The sequence below is a fragment of the Crinia signifera genome, chromosome 8 (assembly GCF_055691185.1).
Source record: "Crinia signifera chromosome 8, ASM5569118v1, whole genome shotgun sequence".
NCBI classification, from domain to species: domain Eukaryota; kingdom Metazoa; phylum Chordata; class Amphibia; order Anura; family Myobatrachidae; genus Crinia; species Crinia signifera.
The window spans coordinates 35,496,369-35,522,124 of record NC_139224.1 but is presented as its reverse complement, the minus strand read 5'-3'; the positions used below and the strand labels follow the sequence as shown (position 1 = coordinate 35,522,124).

Below are 25,756 nucleotides of genomic sequence, written 5' to 3'. Positions count from 1 at the left end.
GGGGGACTGAAAATGGGAGCGCGCACCCGGTGATTTATCGCCTGTGCACACTCCAATCGCTGGCAATATGGTCGCTCAGCGAAGAGGGAAGGATCAATGGATATCATTTATTGACGATAAATACAGTCTGTGTAATAATACTGAGACCGCATTGGAACCGGTAGAGCTCTCAGAATCAACTGGAGCCGAAATATAACTAAGGCTGGACTCTAGCTCAAGTAATGTGCAGAGCTGACCAATAAGAATAGAAATGGTGCAGCCCTTCTGGTTAATACGGATATAAACTGTCTTTTCTAGGTCCACAATTAATGAGTACAACTATTGTTATGATCCAGACAATTAGAAACACTTTCTTACAATTCAAGTGTCTCTCTAGGCTTGCTCTGCGGTAGCGTGTGGGCTGCAAGAGTACTGGTGTCAGTCCGGCACGGCTCGCGCCTGTAAAGCTGCTCTCATTGGGTGTTTTTGTCAGCGCTCAAGGTACTGCTGTGTGAAGGGGCTGCAGTGTATTGAGCTGTCCTAGCTCACAGGGTATCTTTAGTAAGGATGTGGTTAACACTGCGCTCTCCTTCAGAACCAACTTGAGTAGCAACCCAGTGATTCGTTTGTGTGTTATACAAGATATACAATGTAAGAGTGATATGGAAAAGTAAGGCAATGAAATGTGTGCAAAAAAACGTAGGTGCGTTTATTGCTACACTGTACAAAATATGTGACAACTGTGACACAATGTACCAATAATTGTACAAGTATAACAGAAGAGGAGGGGGGTGGGGGGATGAGTGGAGTACCAGGCTTGCCCGGGGCAGTGTGGGCAGCTTGGTCGATCAAGTCTTATTAGTTCAGTTGACCGTGTCCAATCCTGAGTATTGATCAAAAAATCAAGAGTACATTGGGACGTCTGTAAGGAGAAACATACACAGGGGGGTGGTGCAGGGGGCTGGCGTCCCGTCCCCCAGCAGTGCACCGCTCACCTGTGTCTGATGCCTGTGTGAGATCGGTCGGTCCCACGCAGTCTGTGTGCCTCTGTTGCTCCCGCCCTGACTCAGACAGCTGCTCCGCTGTGTCCTGAGCCCGGCTCTGCGGTCTGTCTGAGGGGCGACTTCCTGGTGACGGCGCCTGGTCAGCGCCGTACCCGGCGTCGTTTCAGCAGTGTATTGGCCGCAGGCTCAACTCCCAGCCGGGAGGAGACTAGATGGATGGTGATGGGAGTGAAAAGTACATGTCCTTGAAAAAGACCTATACAGTTGAAACGCGTTGGACAGTTGCAGGACATTACAGCAACATGTACTTTTCACTCCCATCACCATCCATCTAGTCTCCTCCCGGCTGGGAGTTGAGCCTGCGGCCAATACACTGCTGAAACGACGCCGGGTACGGCGCTGACCAGGCGCCGTCACCAGGAAGTCGCCCCTCAGACAGACCGCAGAGCCGGGCTCAGGACACAGCGGCGCAGCTGTCTGAGTCAGGGCGGGAGCAACAGAGGCACACAGACTGCGTGGGACCGACCGATCTCACACAGGCATCAGACACAGGTGAGCGGTGCACTGCGGGGGGACGGGACGCCAGCCCCCTGCACCACCCCCCTGTGTATGTTTCTCCTTACAGACGTCCCAATGTACTCTTGATTTTTTTTATCAATACTCAGGATTGGACACTGTCAACGGAACTAATAAGACTTGATCCACCAAGCTGCCCACACTGCCCCGGGCAAGCCTGGTACTCCACTCATCCCCCCACCCCCCTCCCCTTCTGTTATACTTGTACAATTATTGGTACATTGTGTCACAGTTGTCACATATTTTGTACAGTGTAGCAATAAACGCACCTACGTTTTTTTGCACACATTTCATTGCCTTACTTTTCCATATCACTCTTACATTGTATATCTTGTATAACACACAAACGAATCACTGGGTTGTTACTCAAGTTGGTTCTGAAGGAGAGCGCAGTGTTAACCACATCCTTACTAAAGCTGCGCTCATGTCAACTCCTTGGTGCTGTCTCCTCCGCATCAGGTACTTGTGTGAGCAGCTACTATAAGGATGCTGGGTGGACAGTCCCAAGCTGTCAGTGTAATGATTTCTCCAGATCTTCCCTGAGTATATCCTGCTTTCCGCAGCATCATACAAGTGTCCCTCCTGCTGCACAGCCTGACTCCCTCTAGTGGTCATCACTGATATCTTTCAGTTCCAGCTGATTCCCAGTATTTCTACTGCTATCAGGATTAGGTTGACATGTATTGGGTCGACATGGCTTAGGTTGACACACAAAATAGGTTGACACAAGCTTTTAAGTGTTTTTTTTTTTTTTTTTTTTTTGTGAGCTGACGTGTGCCGGCAGGCAGTATTTCATGCCCTACCACTACGTTGTGGTGGGAGAATAAAATAGTGTGCCCTGCGCAGGAGCCATGGGAGGGGACGTGGTACACTTTGTCGGTTACTATGCCAACATTTGGGACAAAAATCTGGAAACTTATGACGACCTTTTGACTATTGACCTTCCCATTGTCGACCTAATGTTTGTGTTGACTTTCCAACCCTGTCAACCTTAGCCATTGCAAAATATATTAGGTGCTAACCTAAACAATGTCGACCTTCAGTGGTCAACCCAATGCATGTCAACCTATTATGGGTCGACCCAATGGCCCATAGCCCTATCATCTCTCCTGGTTATCACCACTGGTCTGATACCATGGAACCCCATTGCCTCCCCACTATCACTGCTTACTACACCTCTACATTACCATCTCATTCTACCAGTGACCACTCAGAGGGTCTTCATCGATATCAGTCACCATCAGTGATCCAACATCAGGATCATTCCTCAAGTGCCTGTGTTATTGCTATCTGATCTGAGCAACATTTACTTACCTGCAGTGCATTTTAGCTTCATAACCTTTCGCCATCGATGTTCACCATCGGACTACACAGTCTCAATTGGTTCTTACCGAGTCTCCATTATCCTTTAGGTCCAACCAATTCCAAGAACTCTATCAGCTCGTGTCCAGCCTTAGTTATATTTCGGCTCCAGTCGATTCCGAGAGCTGTACCGGTTCCAATGCGGTCTCAGTATTATTACACAGACTGTATTTATCGTCAATAAATGATATCCATTGATCCTTCCCTCTTCTGGACTCAGTCCTCTCAGCCACGCCTTCGGGCCCAATAACCCACCTCACTCCGTAGTCCACCCACATATGTGGACACAGTTTATCAAACCTCCCCCCCACTTACACTACGCTCCAGCGTCCGAGCAAGTCCAATCCTCAGGCGTGACAACTATTCGTGTTTACTCAGATATGTACACTAGCCTACACGAACAAGAGGCTGCCTACATTACGTTCACTATAGCACATGTCCACTGTATTCCTGTCCATATAATGGTCAACCTATTCTTAATGTGTGTTTTTTTTTTTTTTCTTATTTACCAGGGATCTGAATGCTCTTCAATATGATCCCTCAAAGGAGGACCATAAGGTGCTTGAAACAAAAGTAGAAGAGAAAAAGGAAAGGTAAATCCCATATGTTTTGCGAAGAGCAATGGCTTGCAAGGGAATCAGTAGGTCATCTGGCCACCTACATGCTGGGGTTTCCTTGGAGGCTCATCCAGTTTACTTAAGACTGAGATATACATACCATTCTATAACTTTAAACTGGGGCATTTCTGAATTACACAGGCTCTATGGCTGATTAATTTCAGGGGAAATGCAGGCTTCAAGTCAACCAGCCACAGAATCTGTGTAAGTCGGGTGTCCCAGATTTAAATGGATATTCCAGCAAATGTATATTTATATAATCAATTAACAGAGGGGTTGCTCCTTAGCGTATATCATTTTATTTATTAATTCTAATTGAAAGGTAAAAACGAGCCTCATAAGCTTTGCTTGTAATGAGTAAATCAACACTGGGCTCAATACCACACTATATTTTATACTGCACCATGGTAGTTGCGATTGCATCATCCTTGACTGTAGCCGGGACCACACACTGTGCAGCTAGCCGAAGGTTGACACGTGGCAAGCCAGGATGCAATCACCAGAGAAATCTGGGGCAGACCCAGCATGTCATCAAGCCAAGCACCTACACAATGTCAGAGGGCTGACTTGTCTGACACGTTTCTGACTTGCTACCTACCAAATGGTATAATGTGTATACTGTACGCTACACTGCTAAATGGCGTGACAAGACAGTTGTTCCTATGTGTAAGTACTACTTTTAATCACTCCATGGATGAGGAAGTCACATTCTCATGTAAGCAAAGTACTGTGATTTCGTGTTCATGCAAACACGGCCCATGCTGACCAACACAAGGAAATTTACTCCTGTAGGGTGGGGATGGCAGGGCAATGTTTTTTGTACCAACTATGTGGTACAATTTGATAATGTCTAGTAACTAAGATGCATATACTACTGATTTAGAGCTGTATGCAATTTGAGATGAATGTAGATTTACATATTTGAGTATTTGGTGTTTCCAAAAGCATAATCATTATTGGTTATCTGTAGTAGTACTATGTACCTACCATACATAGAAATTCACAATTATTTATTAACAGAAAAAACAGTTGTCAGCATTTCTTCTAAACTATCGTAGATCTCATGTTGTAAACTGAAAATTTGCAGTATTCGTGAATATTTTAATAAATGTATTCATTTTAATTAGCAACCCTCATGTTGGCACTTCCTGTTCCTACCCGACACAATTTGTGTCTCCTTGTTGGGCTGGCTGCATCGTTTTGATCTGTGCGCCAGAATTACACAACTTTTTGCACATTCTCTTGTTGGAAACTAAAATGTATAGGTTAAAAAATAAAAAAAAAAAAAAAAAATAAATGACGATGTCATCAAAAGCTTCAATCTAATCCTAAATCTCCTTCAATACAGTAGATGTGTCCCTGCTCCTCCTACATATAATAGCGTGTCGCGAGTAGTCAGGGTCCGCACGCACCATTGGTTTCAAAGGGAGCAAGAGCATACACACATGCCAGCGAATAGGCGCGAGCACGCTATTGGCTGCAAATGAGTCACGTTTGCCATGAATAGAACTTGGGGTGAGCACATAGGTATGCATTCAGGCACAGAATCAGACACTGTTGCAGATATCTTGCTCTTATTAAAGATTCCAATATACTGAAAGTGTTATTGTACCGTAAAATGCAGTTTCTGGTGGAGGACTACACTGTCCTCATAGCTGTAAGTATGAGAGAGTTGTTTTTCCTGTTTTTCCGCAGCAAATCTGAGAGAAAGAAAAAGCGTTTGGAAGCCGAAAAGCTGCCCGATGTCTCCAAGGAAACCTACCATGAAGTCACCATAGACTTAAAGGAGGTGTTTGGAACATCAAAGACTGAAGTATCAGCAACCGCGTGGGACCAAGAGGAGGAGTTGGTGAGGATGGAAGAGGAGAGCCCAACGCCCAACACCCCTTTTAGCTTTCAGAAGGCCGAGGAGCCTGCGGGATTCACATTTTCCTTCTTTGGGACTAGTGCAGAGGAGAGTGTGTCTCAGGATGGTAAGGATGCTATACATGTTCTTCTCTGGATTCTTCCTGTCCATTTAGGCTATTCACACACTCCGGTTTTGACTGGACAGCAAAAAGCCAGCCAAAATTTGTCCGGCTATTTGCCTGACCGTTGCGTCTTTCACATGCACCGGCTCAGTGACACGGCATTATGAGAATTTGGGGGTGGGGATTACCTATGACGTGCGGTTGGGGAGTGGGGATAGCTAAAACGGCACACCAAAAAAACTGGGTTGTGTGAACGTTCCCATAGTTGACATGTTAGGACGGGCCAACCATGGCCCGGCAGCAGTCCTTTTCAGTGGATAGTCCTTTTCCGTCTTGCTTTTCACGGCCCGACGGACAGGCCGTGGCCAGCCTGTGTGAAATGACTCATAAGCTGTCACTAATGATCAAGAAGTCTGACACGGCTTCCAACTGTATTACATGATTGTTGAAATTGTTCCGTAGTTACTGGCTGTAGAGTGCAGATTTTTCTGGCCTTGCCATGGCTAGTCGCAATGTGTGTCCAGTGGATGCCTGCGCGTACGCACTTGTCTGCAGCAGACGGGAAGTTGAGTCCTGTCACATCTGTAGCCCACATACTAAATGTGAAGACAAATTTCAGCCTAATTGTTGTATGAGATAAAAGTGCCTTACACCCTCCTGTGTAGATTAATTTGGAGTTTACCTGCACAAAGTAGGGCCTTTTCCCTATTCTTTTTGATACCCCAGTAGGCTCATTTTGTGCGACCTAGGGAAACCAAAACCACATTGGACAATGACTCACCCAAACTGGACAATTGGAAAAGCTTTGCCTGATCTGTGATATGCAGATGGTAGGGTCAGAATTTGGAATTTACCTGAAACCCTCCTGCCCAATGTCAACAGTTCAGGCCAATGGTGATGGTATAATGGTGTGGGAACGTTTGGCACACATTAGGCCTTTTATAACAGCTGACTGACATTTAAATGCCACAGTCTGAGTATTGCACCCATCCTCTAATGACTACTTGCAGCAAGATATTGACCATGTCACAAGGCACACATAGTGTAGGGGTTGATCCTATTGGGTGCGGATCTTTTGCGAATGCGTATCATCACGGCACCATGCGCGCTTTAGGGCCGACAGAATTTACCTAAAACAGGGATGGAGAAACTGTGGCCCTCCAGCTGTTGCTGAACTACACATCCCAGCATTTCCTGCTACAGCTTTGCTATTTGGCCATGCTAAAACTATAGCAGGGCATGCTGGGATGTGTAGTTCAACCAAAGGTTCCCCATCCCTTGCCTGAAAGCACTCGCACCACCATAGGGATGCGTGCAAATTCAGCACAGCAAAGGGTGAGATATCGGGTGAAGTTGCCAGCATTTTAATGCGTTGGAACGGCACCTGAAAAGCACCTCGGGATAGACCACATAATCTCCAACTGGTTTCTTGAACATGACGGTGAGTTCTGTGTACTCAAGTGGCCTCCACAGTCACCAGATCACAATTCACTGAAGCACATTTGGGAGATTTGCAAATTTTAAATGTGCAGGCAACAGCGTTGCAACAACTGTATTATTCTCTCATGTCGCCATGGTCCAGAATCTGTAAGTAACGTTTCCAGCATCTTGCTGAATCCACCCCATGCAGAATTGTGACCATTATGGGGGGAAAAGGAGGATATTTTTAATTGACCACTGAGTATAATAAAGTGTGTTTAATAAAGTGACCACTGAGTATACAATACTGGCATTTTGTGAATTCTATGAAAAAAAAAAATCTATATTGGTTCAATTATGCACTACTTAAATAAGAGTAAGTCCAAATACAATGTGTCCAGATATTGATGTGTATATTTATTGATATGAAATTTGTAGAGCCCTACAAGACTGAGACAATTAAACCGGCCAAAGTTGTGTGGCAGGAAGACCCTAGATTCCAGGACAGCAGCTCTGATGAGGAGGATGAGACCACCCAGCCTGCCGAAGTGAAAACAAGGTAATGCTTTTATTGACCAGTTTAAATGACGAATACAACTTGTATGTTTTCTTTTTCTATCATCCGCTGGTGTACAATGGGACTGTGGGGTATATGGGGCAGCACCAAAAGAGTTAAAGACTGAAGCGGCAGCACAGGCTCCTCCTCTATTCCCCACCCCCTGCCTCCAGCAGCCAGTTTTTCTTTTGGTGCTCAATGAGCTGGGCACATTTTAATGTTGCTGCAAATGCAGCGTTCGCACCGCCTTCTCCATTCCCTGCTCTGGTGGCCGGCGCATAGTAGCAATCCACTTCCAATGGCCTCTCTCTCTGGCCATGGGGACCCAGTCTTCTCCACTCACCCACTAGACCACAAGGGACATTGTAGTAATGGGACATCATTAAAAATGGCAGCAGTCCCCTTGGGTCTGCCATAATGGAGTACTATTGCCCATTTGTCATCTTCCCCATCCTTTTGGCACTTTCCCGGCATGGGGTGGGGGAACGGTGGCCATGCTCCAGAATGTCCTTCTTAACCATGTGCTCTCTCGTCGGGCATAGCATACACATAATGACCGATATTACTCATAAGGGCCAAGATATCCTTCATTATTTGTATGCACCATGAACGTCTGTGTCTGCAGGTGGGGCTGAGCGTTGTGATAAACATTTTTACTTATAAACAGAGCTTAAGTTTGGCACAAATGGTGCGATAGTCAAAATTGTATTGCAAGTCAGAATCGCACAGTGCTCAGCCGCATGCGATACCGAAGCACGGCCCACCTGCATCCCACCATGTGTAGCCACCATTATCGCTCAGATTTCATCAGCAAAATGTCACAAGTTCACTGCTGGTGTATTACAGAGGTGATATACTTCTGATTAAAGTGCCTAATTCTATAGTTCCTCACAATGATGACGACGCCATGTTTAGTATAACACGAGCTTCACAGCTCAGTGCTCTGTAGTGCACTCTCTGGCTTATACCCACCTGCATTGGAATGGAGTGTCCTCAGGCTTCCATATATTCTCTGCCATGATGCAGCAGTTTAGTTCCCAGCAGCTCTGCACCTTGCAGGAACTTCAAGGCCAATTAGCGATATTGCATGTCCCATATTCCTCCTCCTAGAAGCTGAATTCTAGGTGGAATTAGGTCTACTGTACTGCTAGCAACCAGTTTGCTACTGGGAACTGGACCTGGTATATAGAACCACCTGCATTGGTCATCGTTAGGACATTTCTCCCTAGGGGAGACACTATAGCTGATAAGTTGTAAATTTCTTTTTTCTTAAATATCTCTTTATTAAGTTTTTTCAAATTGCAAAATACAAAAAAATCACACTACATATACATAAACATACAATACAATATAAAAACATACATCGGTGTGCCGGTGCTTAAGCAGGGCTTATTAAACAGTTGTCTTGTACCTTCCATACCATACCATACCAATAGACACTTGGTGGATTGCTATCCTGATCCTCTCTATCTGACCCCCTAGTTCCCTTGGGTTTCCGAGTACCTGTCGCTAGGATTTCGCTATACCCCATAAATCCCTTTCAAGTCCCCTCCCTCTCGGCTCGGGTCCTTTAGGATTTTTTCCCCTCTTCTTCTTTTTTCCCCTTTTTTTTTTTTTTTTTTTCCCCCCCATCACCCCGATATTAGGTTACTTAGTGCCACTCTCATAATTTTTGTTACTTTTTCACCTGAAAATTTAGGTCTTTCGTGCATTTGTAAGTTGACTGTGATAAAAAAAAAAAAAAAACAAAAAAAAAAAAACCACACCAAATAGTATATAAAGTGTAGTGTATACATATATGTAAGTATATACACTTACTTTTAAACATCAAGACCTATTCAAAACTGAGTCTTTACGTGAAAAGTGCTACTAACTTATTTATAACTCTATTTAGACCAGTCCTATTCTCATGCCATTACAGTGCTTTTCCTTTGTGCTATTGAGGTTTAACTACCTCCATTATTTGGGCTGTTTGTGTCGTGAATTCTTTTAAAGTAGGGAGAGTAATACCATTTTTCCCAAATTGAGTGAAATTTATCAATTTTGTTTCTCGTGAGGAAGACCTCTCTCTCGTTTTCATAAGTGAAATTAACCCTATTGACCCATTCCTTCCTGTCCGGAGCTTTCTCTGCCATCCAGAGCTTTGCTATACTGGCCTTAGCAAGGGCACATAAGTTAATGGCCAGCTGTCTTGAATCCGGCGTCAGCCCTGGCCATACTCCCAATATTAAGGCCCGAGGGCCCAGCTCTCCACGGGGAATGCCCAGCTCAGTCAAGATGTCGGCCACCACCGCCCAAAATTCCTGCAGACGCCTACACTGCCAGATCAGATGCCAAAAGTCGCAACCTGGTGCACTACATTTAGGGCACGAGTCCACTTCATCACCCACACACTTTTTAGTTTTATTTGGCGTCCAGTAGGTGCGGTGCAGGATATTAAATTGGGTCTGCTGAACCCTCAGGAGGTTGAGAGGCTAGGTATGACTAAGGCCCTTTCCCAATCTTCAGGTGTTAATTCCTGAATGTCCCTGGTCCACTTTGTCAAAAGATCCCCCAAGCCAGTAGATAGCGCAAGAGATGAAATAAACTTGTAGCACTTGGATACCCCTTTGGATGAATCCATTTTCCTGAGGAATATTTTTAACGGGTGATCTTTTATCCCGGAGGAGGATGCACGTAAGTAATCCTCTATAGCGCTTCTGAGTTGAAGAAACCGAAAGAACATACTATTCGGTAAATTAAACTCAGCTTGCAACTAAGTGAATGTTTTAACTCCTCCTTGCGCGACCACATGGCCCAGGGTTCTTATGCCAAACCGTGACCAGGCTGCCATTCCTTGATGTTTTTTAAGGTTTTTAAAGGATACTAGAGAGGAAAGATTCGTTTCAGGATCAGAGTCTGTATAACCAATTTCCTTAGAAATCCATTTCCAGACTCTGATTGCTTGATTAAGGATCAAAGGATATTTCTTACGGCATCTATTCGTCAAGATGGCTTGTAGTGGAGAGTGGCCTGGAAGGGTGCTTTTAATTAGGTTTATTAATTCTGTCGACTGGGAGGGTTCCACCAGCCATTCACGGAGATGTACCAACTGTGTGGCTATATAGTAGAGTTTAAAATTTGGGAGAGCGAGCCCTCCAAGGTCTCTTGGTCTCATCAGTGTGGTTAGCTTTACTCTAGGGGTTTTATTTCTCCAAATAAAAGGGGTTAATACTCCGTTAATTTTTCTAAATATAGTATCAGGAATATATACGGGCGAGTGTTGTAACAGGTAAAGAAGTTTAGGCAACACCATCATTTTGATAAGGTTAACCCTTCCTATCACCGTTAAGGGCAATTTTAGCCAGTTCTTACACTTAGTTCTGATTACTTCAATTACCGGGGCAATATTATAGTTCACAAATTCCGAGGGACTTTTAGAAATCACCACCCCCAGGTATTCAAAACTTTCAACCCTTGGTATGTCTACTGCCTCAAGCAGGGCACCCTCTAGCCCCGTGACGGTATCATTGATCAGCAGGTGCGATTTACTACTATTTATCGTTAATCCCGAGTGTTGCCCAAATTCATGAAGAATTTCCAACACCAGCGGGAGTTCCTGCTTATAATTTACCATACCCACTAATAGGTCGTCTGCGTAAAGTGAGACAAGGCTGCCCGTCCCCCCGCCCTGCCCGCCCCGGTCTAGTATATTCCTCAATTTACATGCGACCGGTTCTATAGCCAAAGCGAACAGCGTGGGGGAAAGGGGCAGCCCTGCCTCGTCCCACGGTATATAGGGAAAGGATCTGACACGTATCCATTAATAGCAATTCGTGCAAGTGGGTTTTGATAGATCAGCAAGATCTTTTTTATCAGGCCTGCTCCAAAGCCGAAGGCTTCTAAAGTGGCTCTCAGGTACGGCCACTCGAGGGAATCAAAGGCCTTGTTTGTGTCAAAAGAGGCCAATGCAGTCCCCCCTTCCATGCTTTTTCTTGTCTGTAGGAAAGAAAACACTCTCCGAACATTTATTGCTGTAGACTTCCCTTTCCTAAAGCCCGTCTGGTCATTGTGAATGATTTTATCAATAATCTCGTTAATTCTATGGGCCAGAATTATTGCATATACCTTAGCATCGACCATAAGCTGCGAAATAGGGCGGTACGATTCTGCCCGTAATGGGTCTTTGCCCTTTTTAAGAATAACAGTGATGACTGCCTCTGTCATCGAGTGGGAGAGTTGGCCCTCTTTTTCCATTTCTTGGAAGAAGTAGAGAAGCCTACTGGAAAAGGTGTCCATAAACATCTTATAAATTTCTACTGGCAGGCCATCAATACCAGGAGCCTTGCCCGTTGCTGTATTTCTTATCGCCCTCTCCACCTTTCCCTGGGTGATTGGTAATTCCAGCATTTCCCTATCTTGATCAGACAGGACCGGCAACTTCACGGCCCCCAGGTAAGCGGAACTACTAATACATTCTGATGTTAATTTGGATGAGTAAATTCCCTTATAGTATTCCATAAATATTTCAGAAATTTTTGGGGTATCACTAATGATTTCCCCACTAGGAGACTGAATTTTAGTAATTGTCTTGCAGGGTTCGTCAGTTTTTACCATATAGGCCATCAATTTGCCGGCCCTATCTACATTTAAGTATCTTCTATGCGAGTCCTTTAGTAATCTGAACTTGGCCATCTCTTGTAGATGGGTAACCCATGCGCGTTGAGCTGTCAACCACTCCAGTCTCGCAGGGTCTGTCTGGTTAGCAATATATAGTTGTTCTAGTGCCCCCATTGAGCTCTCTAGTGTTATAGCTTTTTTTTGTAACAGGCCTCTGGCATACGATATTTTTTTAATCATACTACCCCTCAGAAAAGCCTTAAATGATTCCCATACACTCCCTGGGCTGGCCGAGTTTATATTGAACCCGAAAAAGCCCTCCATATCTGTCTTAAGATCATTAATATTCTCTATTTGTGTTAACCAATTTGTTTGAAGCTTCCAGTATCGGAAACCCTGGCATGAAGCTGTATCTAGTACTAGAGCCATTGGGGAATGGTCCGAAATCCCCCTTGAGCTATATTCAATGTTACCTATTCTGTTAACCAAATCCCTAGATGTAAAAATCAGATCTATTCGGGAAAAATTATTATGAGCAGAGGAGTAGCAAGAATACTGCCGCAACGTGGGGAACCTCTCTCGCCACACCTCACACCATCCCAACTCAATGGTAAACTTAGCGAGAGAGCTCTCACCCAAGGGGGTAGTCTTTCTTGGGCACCAAATATCGACAGCATAGTTCATCACCATATTAAAATCTCCCAAACAAATAAAGGGGTTGTCAGGCCTTGCCGCTATAAACTCTAATGCTACTCTGAGAATATCGAACCCAAATGGAGGGGGAATGTAGACAGATAACAACGAAATTCTGCTAGTGCCCAAGATACAGTCCAAAAAGACATACCGCCCCATTGGATCAATCTGGGCAGCGATATGTTCATACTTTATTGATTTCTTTATCAAGATTGATACTCCTCGGGAGGCTGACGAGAAGGAGGCGAGAAACATTTCGGCGATCCAAGGTCGCTTCAAAGAATACCCCTTCGTGCTAGCTAGATGCGTCTCCTGGAGACAAATTACATCAGCCTCCAGAGTTTTACAATACTTGAGTACCAGGGCCCTCTTCACCTTATCATTCAGCCCTCGAACGTTCCATGTCACGATTTTAACCATCGACTTGATTTAGTGACCAAGAGCAGGAGTTGACTTTTCCAATAGTATATATCGCAAGGGTATAAGAAATCACAGAACAAAGAGGTAATAATTCCACCATAATACAAAAAATAAAGACGCACAACATTTAACATATACCCCCCCTCCTCCCCCCTCCCTGTATAACCTCCCCTGTAAGGCATACCTATAACCATGTCCCCCTTTCACTACCACACACTTATCCTTACACTAGGGGACTTTTACCAAATAGCCACCTCAAGCACGGCATGGAGCCCCAGCACATATTTACAGACTATTGACCAGCTGCCCTTTACCCCCCCCCCCTAAATACGGTTGCTTAAGTATAACTTGTTAATTTAAGCTCTTAATAGCACTCCTACTGCATGCTCGTCTTGCCAGGGTAATACTTATCCAGCCAATTGACTGCATCAGCCACTGCTGAGAAAAATATTGTCTCTCCGTTAGCCACCACTCGGAGTTTGGAGGGATATTGCATCGAATACTTTAATTCTAGCTCTCTCAGTCGAGCTTTCACATTGCGGAATTTCGCCCTATCTTTCTGGACATCCTGAGGGAGGTCCGGAAAGATAGAGACCTTGAGGCCCTTGTAACCAAAGTCCACCTTTGCCCTAGTGAGCTTAAGGGCCTGATCCCGGTCTCTAGAGTTTAAGAACTTGGCAATCAAAGTGCGTGGCGGGCCTCCTGGAATCGATGGACGGGCGGGGATTCGGTGTGCCCTCTCAATGGAAAATTGGGGTGAGAAATTCTCCTTGCCAAGTTCTTGCAACAACCATGTTTCCACAAATTTTTCGGGTTCACGGCCCTCTATGCGCTCTTCCAGTCCCACAATGCGGACATTATTTCGTCGCGATCGGCCCTCTAAATCTGTGATCTTAAGACGTAGGTCCACTTATTGCCCAGACATGGCCTTAACTTGGGCCTGTAGGGGGGCCATAATGTCCTCTGTGTCTGAGACCCGTTTCTCCAACTCCACTACCCTATCTCTCGTTTTCTGGGCATCATCTCTAATGAGCATTATATCCGATTGTACTTTGTTCAGCTGCTCTAAGAGTCGTGTCTCACATTTGCTGACTGCATCGAGGACCTGTTGCAGAGTGACCTCGGGAACAGGGGGGCCCACCGCAGCTTTTGTAGGGGTAGTTTGTGGAGTGGAGGGTTGTGAGGGATTTGACCGAGCAAATCTTTCAAGCCTAGCGGCAGCTGAGTTATTCCCAGATTTAGGCATGGTAAATTTGCAATTGATGATGCAGTACAATATTACAATCAACTGGAGGGATTACCAGTATCAGTCAGGCCAGTTAACTGATCAATATCGTACTAGCCCAAGGTCCAGTCCAATAGAAAAAAAAAAAAAAAAAGAAACGTGCTGGGTACCCGGTTTTCCACCCGTTATGTAGCTTACGTGGCCTTGACGTGGCTAGGAGGTTATGTACGGGAGACTCAGTCCTTTCCACAGCTTAGTTTCTATATATTGCGTTTTAGGGGAGCAGACTATAACAGAGCCCACGGTCACTTTTCAGTTCAGTCTCAGCCCACGTCTCCCACCCGGGGCCTTGCTGAGTATGGTTCCAACCTCTCTCACAGGTTACACAGACATTCTTCTCAGGCGTGATAGGAAAGTACCTTGTCTGTTGACCGTTTGCACTTGCACTTGCGGGCTCCACTGTCTGAATCCTCGCTGCCTGTAAGCTGGCTCTCCAGTCCCCGTACTGTCCAAAAGCCGGCTCTCTCCGTTCCCGTGCTTGGTAATCCGTCACCGGCCGCCCCGCGCCGAGCGCTCTCACCGCCAACACGTGATGCGGCCGTAGGAAGTACCGCTGCTGCTGACGGCTCTCTATTTCCGGCAGTACGGCTGTGATAGACGGTCGCGGCGCCCAGTCCCTTGAGGTATCAGTTCCTTTGGGGAAACAGCGCTTGATTCCTCCGCTTTACCGGTGGTTACTGGACCCGTGCTTCAGTTCGATCACAGCATGAGCAATGTGGAAGGTTTTACGGCATCCGTATCGGGCAGGGTGAGGAGTTCAGCGTGGTTACCTCAAAGCCATGCCGGAGCTCCCGCTCACGTGACGTCACACACGTGCTGCCGTGGCTACGCCCCCCCAAGTTGTAAATTTCTGAGGTGCGGTCTGTGGAGGAACCAGCAGTAGTTGAACCCATCTTATGTACTAAGGCCTGTCTTTTTTATTTTTTGACACACTAACTTTATGGGTAAAAAGTGGGTGACGTTGGTGTGACTCTAATTACCTCCACAGCCACCAATTCAATTAGTGGGGTTTACCCTGGCTTTAAAGCATTGAGGGGGACTTTTTCTTGTAGCTTCAGGAGCTGCAAGGGAAAAGGCACATATGGGGGTGTGAAATGTGGGGAAGGTTGGCTTGCGTTAACTCTTTTTCCCACAGTAGGCATATTTTTATTGAATAGCTCTGTGCGTAAAACCAGAGCTGTTCCCTGCCCAGCAAACAGCATGGCTAATTGGATCCTCCCCTCTTGTGTCTTGCGTGTAAACTTGCCATTGTAAAAAATGGTACAGCGTAGTCTACAAGTATTAAAACATTTACAACGTTTAAGAGGGACTTCAGTTATTATTAACAGTTTCTTATATAGTGTGCACAGATTCCGCAGCGCTTTACAGAGTATAGTTGAATTTTCACATCAGTCCCTGCCCCAGTGGAGCTTACAATCTATATTCCCTACCACATGTACACGCACACACATTTATTTTAGGGTTAATTTTGTTGGGAGCCAATTAACTTACCAGTATATTTTTGGATTGTGGGAGGAAACCGGAGTTCCCGGAGGAAATCCACGCAAGTACGGGGAGAATATGCAAACTCCACACAGTTAGTGCCATGGTGGGAATCAAACCCATGACCTCAGTGCTGTGAGGCAGTAATGCTAACCATTACACCATCCGTATTGCCCAGTTACGCCTATTACTGTACTATGGATGAGAAAGGGAGGTAGCCTGGGACTATAACACTTTGGCTATTTGATTTGAGCCCTTCTTTCTCAGCCAGTAAATTTTTAAAGCGTTATGTCATAGAATCGGGGGTAAGTTTCCAGACCTATGGTTGTGTTAACCCATCTGAAAACCAGCTGTTAAATGTTTTCTTTTTGAGTCTACTCAAGCTAGTGAAAAAAAATCCTCATTATCTGCTTCCTTTGGGACTAATTGAATAGCTTGCTGCTTCAATTAGCCCTCAGTAAATTACTACTGCTATTGAATCTACCCCTTTTAGCTATAACTTCAGAGCATCAACTATATCTGTCATGTAGGAAAAATGTTTATTTAGTTAAAACAGTGCAGTTAAAAAAATAATCGTTTTAATTATCCTTTTCACTGTTCTAGCACGTTACCCAAGAAGAGCAGCAGCATCAGTTTTTTCTTCTTTGTGAAGGGCGATGAGCGTTTAAAAGGTACTTACTGTTCTTCATATTCAGATGTTGGTTATTTGGCTGTAAAATGAAACTTGTTTTTGTGTTGCAGGAAAAACTAAATCTGATTTGTGGCTATATCTATAGTAACCAATCCTAGTATAATTTGTCAGATTAACATTAGTTAAGCAATCTCATTTCTGTAACACGTTGCACTTGTCATCCACAATAATGAAGAACAGTCTTTTGCTGTTGGCACTAAAAATGTAATTTTAGCCAAATCATTTATACTAACAGCCCATCATCAAGAGACCACAATTTTCAACAAGAGCCTACACTAGTGCACCACATTGTAGTTAACTGGCAGGAATTCTGACATGCAGCTGGTACTATGGGCAATATGTATAACCTAGTGTGGCATATTTCTTGTATGTTTTGTTTGCATTATTAGACCGGCTGCTTCAACCCTTTGAGTGTCAACTGAATTTGTCAAAATAGATGTGAAAATTGGCAAGCAAACATTTGTATTCATCATAATGACCTTACATAATGTTTAAAAAAATTAATATATTTTTTTGTTTACATAACATTTTTTTTTTTTTTTACATAACATTTGTCATTTGAATAACTATAACAAATGTGAGTGACGCTGGAATTTTTAGGGGATATTTTGAACATCTCTTACAGATGTTGGCACTCAAAGGCTTGAGAAAGGCTAGTGCTTTTACAGAACTCTTACACCTGTGTATTTAAGTTTAATGTTATATCTATTAAGGCTATTTTATCGTTCTAGTTCATTTTAGTTTTCCTTTACAACCAAACTAGCTCGGTAGTATGATGCTATCATTGTCGGTGCTTTTGTAACCTTAGAATTAGTGCCATTTAGCACACAACTGATTTGTCCGCCTGGAAAAAAAAAATTATCCTTCCTACTCCAGATTTAACAATATGGTAATACATATCCTGGGGAATGGGAGCTACAAGACTCCATTTTTCAACTGGTTGTTCAAAGGTTCGGACTTCCAGACATAGATCTAATGGTGATATCCAACAACAAGAAATTGGATCTCTTTTTATTTTTTTATTTTTTTTCACGGGATAGACTTTGTCCCAGAGTTGGTATTACAGGTTGGCGTACATAGTACCGCCATTTGCCCTCATTCCCAGGGTCCTGAGGAAGATCAGGGAAGAGAAGGGCCACATAATTATTCTACTATATTGGCCCAGAAGGTCCTGGTTCCCAGTTATTTGGGATATGGCAATGGAAGATCCTTTAATATTACCGATATCCCCGGATATGTTGAGCCAAGGTCCTCTCCTCTATCTGGAGCCTCAAAAGATGTTTTTATCGGCCTGGAAGTTGAAAGGCATTTGTTAAAGGAGAAGGGGTTATCTGCACCTGTGATTGAACTTCTCCAAGCAAGAAAGAAGGTCACTTCGGAAATTTATTACAGGATATGGAAAACTTTTTTTCTTAAATGGGCTAAGACTTAATGTGATATCTCAGGCCAGTGTACCGTATGTATTACAGTTCCTGAGGGAAGGCTATAATAAAGGATTAGCCAGCTCTACATATTAAGGTACATATTTCAGCCTTGAGTATTCTTTTTGATAAGAAATAGTCAGATGACCAGCTAATTCAGAGATTTTGTCAAGCGATCAAGAAGACGAGATCTAGAATAAAATCTTTTATTCCCCAATGGGATCAAAATTTGGTTCTAAATGTCCTCATGTTTCTACCTTTCGAGCCATTGGATAGAGTTAAATTAAAATTTCTAACCTGGAAGGTTGTGTTTCTGGTGGCCATCACCTCTGCCAGAAGGATTGGGGAAACTCCATGAGCTTTGGGCCCATGATCCTTAGTTAAAAGTTTTTGAAGATAAGATAATCCTTCGAACCAACCCATTCTTCGTTCCGAAAGTGGTATCTTCGTGCCATATAAATCAGGAGATTTGTGTTGCCACCTTTCTTCCCGAAAACAGCCAATAGAAGAGAACAAAACGTAACTGTGCCGGTGATGCGTATGTGTAAGCGGCATTACTGTGTGACATTATGTGTATAAGGACATTGCTAGTGGGCAGCATAATGTTTAAGAAGAATTTAATGTGTGGCATTTGTAATGGGGCATTATTAATGTGGTACAGTATGTAAGGGCATTATTGTGTGCCATAATTTCTATAAGGTGCACGACTATGTAGCGTAAAATGTATAAAGGGCACTACTGTGTGAATAAAGAGCAATAAAATGTGAATAAGGAGCAATACAATGTGGTGTAATGTGAATAAGGAGCAATGGCTCAGTGGATGAATTGGCATCAGTGCTAGGGGGCACCAACCGAAAACTTGCCTAGGGCATTAAATTAGCCAGCCCTGTTTGTAAGTATACGTCTCAGTGCGTTGGTATATATTTTTTTTTATATTTGTTTTTTTTTTTTAGATAACCTTCATATTGCATAGATGACATTTAGTGATTTATGATTCTGATATTTCAACTCCTTCAGCTTTGTGTTTTGGAAATATCACATGTAAGAAGTGAGAAATACCACGGCGTTGAATGCAAAGGCCACTTTTTTTATTTTTTTTTTATTTTAAGTTTATATTAACAGCATTATTATACTCGTATTCTAGGTTTCGAACCTACTATTTTAATGACTACTATTAAGTAATGTTTTAACCTTAATGGTTTAATACTTATGTTCTATCTATTTCTTTTTGAGCATGTTGCAATATTCTGAGCAGGCATTGTAGACCTTGTACAAAGCAATGCACTGGGGCTACGAACAACCCATTTGTGGGAATCCGTTAAAAAAAAAATCATACCATGACCTCCTACGGTGCTACATTGTCTCTTTGCATGCTCCACAACAGTGAATGGCTGTTGTCATTGGTGGATAGCTAGAACCATCCACCAATGAACTAGCTGACAGCCATTTGCTGACTGGCTAGACGCAGTAAGAGAATGCTGTACTCCTAATTGGTTGATATTACCAACTATTCAGCATACTGATCGCCCTTCACTGTCTGACTGCAGACTAGTAGACCTCACCGCTCTGATTGTGTTCCCACCACCAGCCCCAGTTTGTAGGTCCCAGGACAGCAGTTCAGCGTGCCTATATGATAAGATGGGCCGGTACTTATGTAATATCTGGGCTCCCGTTTTTCTTATGAGACCGCGGGGCTCGCTGCGCTCGCCACGCTTCGGGCATGGTGGCTCGCTGCGCTCGCCACACTATATAAAATCAACTCCATGCGTAGTTGGATAGTAGGGGTATGAAAAAATGGGGTGCATTTAACATGGGAGCCCAGATAATACATAAGTACCGATGGGCCTGTATATGAGTGTGCTTATGTTCTTTTAGTTACTTTTATCATTTATAATTTAACACATTGACTTTATTTCACTAAAGTACAGTATGTTCTGTTTTCCTTCCTGTGTATATTGCTGTGTTTGCTCTGTTTAACTTTGTACTATCCTCCCTTTTTTTTTTTCTTCTCGGCCAATCTTCACTATAGCGGGTCCAAAGATGTTCTGCCGATCATCAAAAACAGAGGAAGAAGACGAGTTCTGGGAGCAGAGACGAGAATCCCTATTGGAGGTAAAAAAAAATGTAGGAGATATATATAATGGTGAAATATTACTTTAGAGAAATTTTATTTTTACTTTTGAGAATATTTATCAAAGTGGAGAGAGAAAGTACTGAACAGGCTGCTTCATATTACATTGCTGGATTTGAAAAATGATATTAAGTAGTAGGCTGGCTGGTTGGTACTATTATAAATAAGCAGTTGGCCACCTCATACTGGCACTTGTGCATGTGGTGATCTCCCTTTTATACCTTCTGAATGACGTTCGATGCAGGAAGCCACCTCTTATTTCAGGTGGAGAGGCTTGTGGGTAAAATATTACTTATATAATGCAGTCCTTATTTAAATGTCAAGGTGGAGAGGACCTAGTAAGCTTGCTAGTGGTTTACTTTTTTTTGTGGGGGGGAGGGGGGTCAAAAGACATATATTTAATGTTTGCAATTTTTTTTTTTTTTTTTTTTTTATAGGATTGTAGGAAAAGGCACAAAGATGCTAAAAGAAAAATAAAATCAAAACCATAAAACCTGTCAATGTTTCACTCTCTGCACATGAATATGCTGTGGGTGCAATACTGTGGTGCCATGGAACTGCTTCCTGTGGAAGAAACAATTCAAAAGCCAGTTATTCTCCATTATTAGAACAACTATATTTATATAAACTGCAAATTCACAATAAATGTAAAAATAAAGAAATATTTCGAGTTGTATGTTCATTTGTACTGTGAAGTTTCTAAGGAAAAAAAAAAAGTTAATTGAAAATGTTCCGTTGCTCAGAATTTAATTTTATTGTTGACAATTATTAGCCCTGCTATTTGCTTCCTATAGAGCTAATTTAAAAATGAATGCCTTCGACCTATTAAGCTGGCCACATAGAGCTGTTCTCTCTTTGGAAACTTTGGGTTCCTGTCTTACCATTCATGTTATTTAATTGCTCTATATGATCTTAATGTTCCTGAACTACATACTAGAGACCTGAAGATGCTACACGATGCCTCATTTTAGAAAAACCTCATTTATACTGTATGTGCTGCCAGACTGGAGACCTGGCCCCAATTGTCATTTGACATCTGATAATTTATTTCGGTACTTATGTTAGTTGGGTGCCCACTATAGTTCGTACACTCATACCCCCACTATCCATGTCCGCGTGGAGTTGATTTTATACAGTGTGGCGAGCGGATGTGAAAAACTAAGCAAATAGCTTAGTGGGTGCCCAATTAACATAAGTACCTTTTTTTTTTTTTTTTTTTTTTTTTTTTTTAACAATCCATGTGTAATACAGCACATGCTCAGACTTTCTACCAACTGCTGACAGTCTTTTGCTTTGTGTACTTCTATATAAGATAAACATCCTAATATTCTCACAGGTCTAAAAACATGTATAGGTTTTCCATTCTTATTTCTGCCAATGACCCATAATTAAATCCAATCAGCGGTTGTGGACAGTTAATTTTTTTTGTAGAAAATGATTTGTAAAAATTTTGAGCAACAAAGGAACCGGCTGTGGCGGGGGGAGAGAGGCCTTGGCCTGCGCACCGTGATTGTAAACATGAGAGGCACTACCGTGCTGAGGCTTGTATTTGTAGTTCTACACAGAGAAAATGCAGGTGCACTTTGTAAATACTCAACACTGCTAATCAGAATAAAAATGAAGTGCTTAGCATAATATGTGCCAATTGTGACCAGGTGATCTCATCTGGTGGGTCCAGAACACTTCTGCTGGGTACACACTATTTTTGATAGAAATATGGAATAGCTTGGTACACTATGCAACATTGTGCGTGCACACTAGACCGAGCCTGAGCAACCGGTGGCTCTCCAGCTATTGTGAAACTGCAGGTTCCTGCATACCCTGCTGCAGCTCTGCTAATACTTTGGCAAAGCATGCTGGGATTTCTAGTTTAGCAACAGTTGGAGAGAGACAGGTTGGGCAAGCTTGCACTAGATAATATGAAAATGTTAGATGTCGTGATTATTGGTAGTACATCCGAAACCGCAAAAGAAATAGGCAATAGTGTAACACTTTCAAATTAATAACAATAATGGCCACAATGATATTAACTCGTACCAATATTTTTTGTTCACATTTATAGTAGACAAATGCGCTCGGTTGAGAGACAGAATTGTCACCAATGGATTCCTCCTCCTCAGAAATGTTGTTACTCAAAAGGATAGAGAGATCATCATAGTGCAGTATATTTTTATTAACAGATTAACAAGCAGGATTAGAAAACAAGGACTCTCCCCATAAAGTCTTGCTCACAAACAAATATACACAAGATAAGCAAAAACCCAAACCCAAAAAAACAGGCGTCCCTGAATGCGAGGTGTCCATGATTTTTATTTATAATACATTAACGCTTTAACATTCTATTAAAATTATATTTGAATGCATATTGCTGTTTTATATTTTTACATTTATATTTGATGTTTTATTGTCATGGACCGGGAGTAAGACCCGCGTGGAGCACTCAGTAGCAGCACCTGTGGCAGGAGTCACATTTAAAATAAGAAACGGATTATTGTAGTTTTATGGACGTTTGTATGTATTATTGGATAGAAAATCTATGTCTGGCATTAGGTTCATCCAACTCCTGTGCACGGGTAGTATAAATACAAGGACCATAGGAATACAGGTTTATGCCTTAAAAAAGACACTGCATACTGTTGAAACCGGTCGGCTATCTGAAGCAGAGGACTCCTGGGACCCTCACCGCATACTCCCATCCAGGGACGCCTGTTTGGGTTAACATCTTTATGCTTATCTTATGTACATTTGTTTGTGAGAGACTTTATGGGGAGAGTCCTTGTTTTCTAATCCTGCTTGTTAATCTGTTTTAACTGTTAATAAAATTATACTGGTCTGAAACCTTCTATCATCATATGGAAATGTTCTGATCTGTCAATCTGCAAAATTGTTCATATCCTATATTTGGTACTCAGTTTAAAGCCTCGTATTCACAGGGTGATTTCTGCTAGCTTGCATGCTCTTGTGCTTCCCAGCGACTTGATCGCCCATACACACTTAGCGATGTGTGTATCGGTGATCTGTGCTAACCAGTGTTCACTTGGGGGCATACACACGAAGAGATCCGTGCAATATTTGTAAGCGATTTACACTGCTTAGAAAATGGTCTAAAATCGCTCTCTGTGTATGAGGGTTCAAATCAGGATCACCCCAGACAAGCTCAATCCAATCACCCCAAGGCATTCCGCTAGTGAGAGGGTTAAGTGATAAGGTGCCCACACACTAGAATGATTTTTTGGCCAATTTCCGATAAATATGCCGATGTTTACCGAAAATCGGCCGATTTCGGTCCGATGCACGCTCCCGTGGATCTTTTGCTAAATCTTCTGATCTTACGTGCTGCATGAAAGATCAGAAGATTTAACAAAAGATCCATAAGAACGCACACGGGATCTTAAGAAAAATCTTTGGTAAAGATGTGCGCTTGCCTGAAATCTTTTGTCCAGGACAGGCAAAAGATTTGAAGGCTAATTTATGCGCACATCTTAAGATTATAGATCTTTCTAGTGTGTGGGCACCTTTACATTTGCAAGAAGCAGTAGCTATGTGTTGAGAGGACTCTGTAAATGGGATGGATGGCTATCCTATTGTTCTCAGCAGCAATACAATACATAGAACAATAGAGTAGGGGATTAGCATAGTAATCCTATCACTCACTTAGTCCAATTAACAGGCTAAATGAGGAGGGCTCCATCTGTAGGTGACTCCAATAGAAGATTGAGATATGAAAACCATAAATCTAACAAATATGTCATTGCTAGAACTGTAAAATGAATGCATTCTTATTTAATGGTTCGGGCATATGTCCTTGTTTCATGCTTTACTTTTCATTTTCATGGTTTTAATTGAAGGTGACCTACTAGTAGGATTACCATAATATCCCTTTAGTTATGGACACCTATGATTTAGCCAGCTACTGATCTGTGTAAATTCAAGCCTACATGAGGTGAGGGAGCCCACTCGTAAGGATGCAATATTAGACTTAATACTTACAAATGGTGACAGAATATCTGACATAAATGTGGGTGAAAATCTGGGATCCAGTGACCATCAAGCAGTATGGTTCAAAATAAAGACAGAGACTGACTCATCACACACAAAAACAAAGGTGCTAGATTTTAGGAAGGCTGATTTTGTAGAGATGGGAAACTCTGTAAGGGATTCTTTGGCAGAGTGGAGGAACTTGGAAGGAGTGCAGGAAAAGTGGGAAAAATTAAAAAGTGCTATTCTAAAAGAAACAGAACTTTGTGTCAAAAGAGTTAGGAAAAACACAAGAAAAAGAAAGCCATTATGGTTTGCAAAAGAAGTAGAAAGTATTGTGAAAGCAAAAAAGTTGGCCTTTAAGAAATTTAAGCAGACGCAGAAGAATGAGGACAAAGAGGTGTATCTTGTTAGACAGAAGGAGGCTAAGAAGGTAATCAGATGTGCAAAAGCACAGGCTGAAGAGAAAATGGCCCAGTCAGTGGGTAAAGGGGGGAAAACTTTTTTTTAGGTATACAAGTGAAAGGAGAAAGTGGAATAATTAGACTGAAGACAGAGAGTGGAAGTTTTCTTGAGGGGGACAATGTAATAGCAGATAATATTAATAATTTTTTCTGCTCAGTATTCACTGCTGAAAGAGAGGGGAAGGGGCCACAGTTAAGTTGCAAGTATAGTCAGAAAACTGAGGGAGAGACAAGTACATTTACAGAGGAGAAAGTCCTCACAGAACTCTCAAAACTGAAAGTGGATAAATCAATGGGGCCAGATGGGATACATCCAAGGATACTAAAAGAGCTTAAAGGGGAGCTGGTAAAACCAATAACAGAATTATTCAACCAGTCACTAGCTACTGGAGTAATCCCAGAGGACTGGAAAACAGCAAATGTAGTCCCACTGCACAAAAGTGGAAGCAAGGAAGAGGTAAGCAACTATCGACCAGTGAGCCTTACATCAGTAGTAGGGAAATTGATGGAAACACTCTTAAAACGAAGAGTTGTAGAATATCTCAAAACCAGCAATTTACAGGATCCAAAACAGCATGGGTTTACTGGGGGAAGATCATGTCAAACAAATCTTATTGACTTTTTTGACTGGGTGACTAAAGTAATAGATCAAGGTGGGGCTGTAGATGTAGCTTATCTAGACTTTAGTAAAGCTTTTGACACTGTCCCACATCGCAGACTGTTAAATAAACTTGAAAGCTTGGGATTGGATTCTAAGATAGTTGAATGGATAAGGGCGTGGTTGCAGGACAGAAAACAGAGTTGTAGTAAACGGAGTACAGTCAAAGGAGGGAAAGGTTACAAGTGGAGTACCCCAGGGATCTGTACTTGGACTGGTGCTTTTTAATATCTTTAATGGTGATATTGCAAATGGAATTGAGGGTGAAATGTGCCTTTTTGCAGATGACACAAAGGTATGTAACAGGGTAGACACACCAGGAGGGGTAAAACAAATGATTGAGGATCTAGGTAGATTAGAGGAATGGTCAAGAGCATGGCAACTACAGTTTAATGCCAAAAAATGCAAAATCATGCACTTGGGTCTCAGAAATCCAAATCCAAATATAGTA

The 25,756-nt window shown here is 42.7% G+C and overlaps 1 protein-coding gene across 1 annotated transcript in view; it reads left to right on the top strand.

Annotated features, from left to right (window-relative positions):
- The window catches only part of NOL8 (nucleolar protein 8), a 36,826-nt gene extending 15,945 nt beyond the window's left edge, over positions 1-20,881 (top strand). Inside the window, exons 12-17 of the mRNA XM_083156149.1 lie at positions 3,434-3,514; positions 5,234-5,511; positions 7,366-7,486; positions 16,566-16,633; positions 20,104-20,186; positions 20,643-20,881. Coding sequence (XP_083012275.1) covers positions 3,434-3,514; positions 5,234-5,511; positions 7,366-7,486; positions 16,566-16,633; positions 20,104-20,186; positions 20,643-20,696 — 685 coding nt within the window. The 3' untranslated portion in view covers positions 20,697-20,881. The remainder of the gene's footprint in view (positions 1-3,433; positions 3,515-5,233; positions 5,512-7,365; positions 7,487-16,565; positions 16,634-20,103; positions 20,187-20,642) is intronic.
- The last annotated feature ends 4,875 nt before the right edge of the window (positions 20,882-25,756 follow it).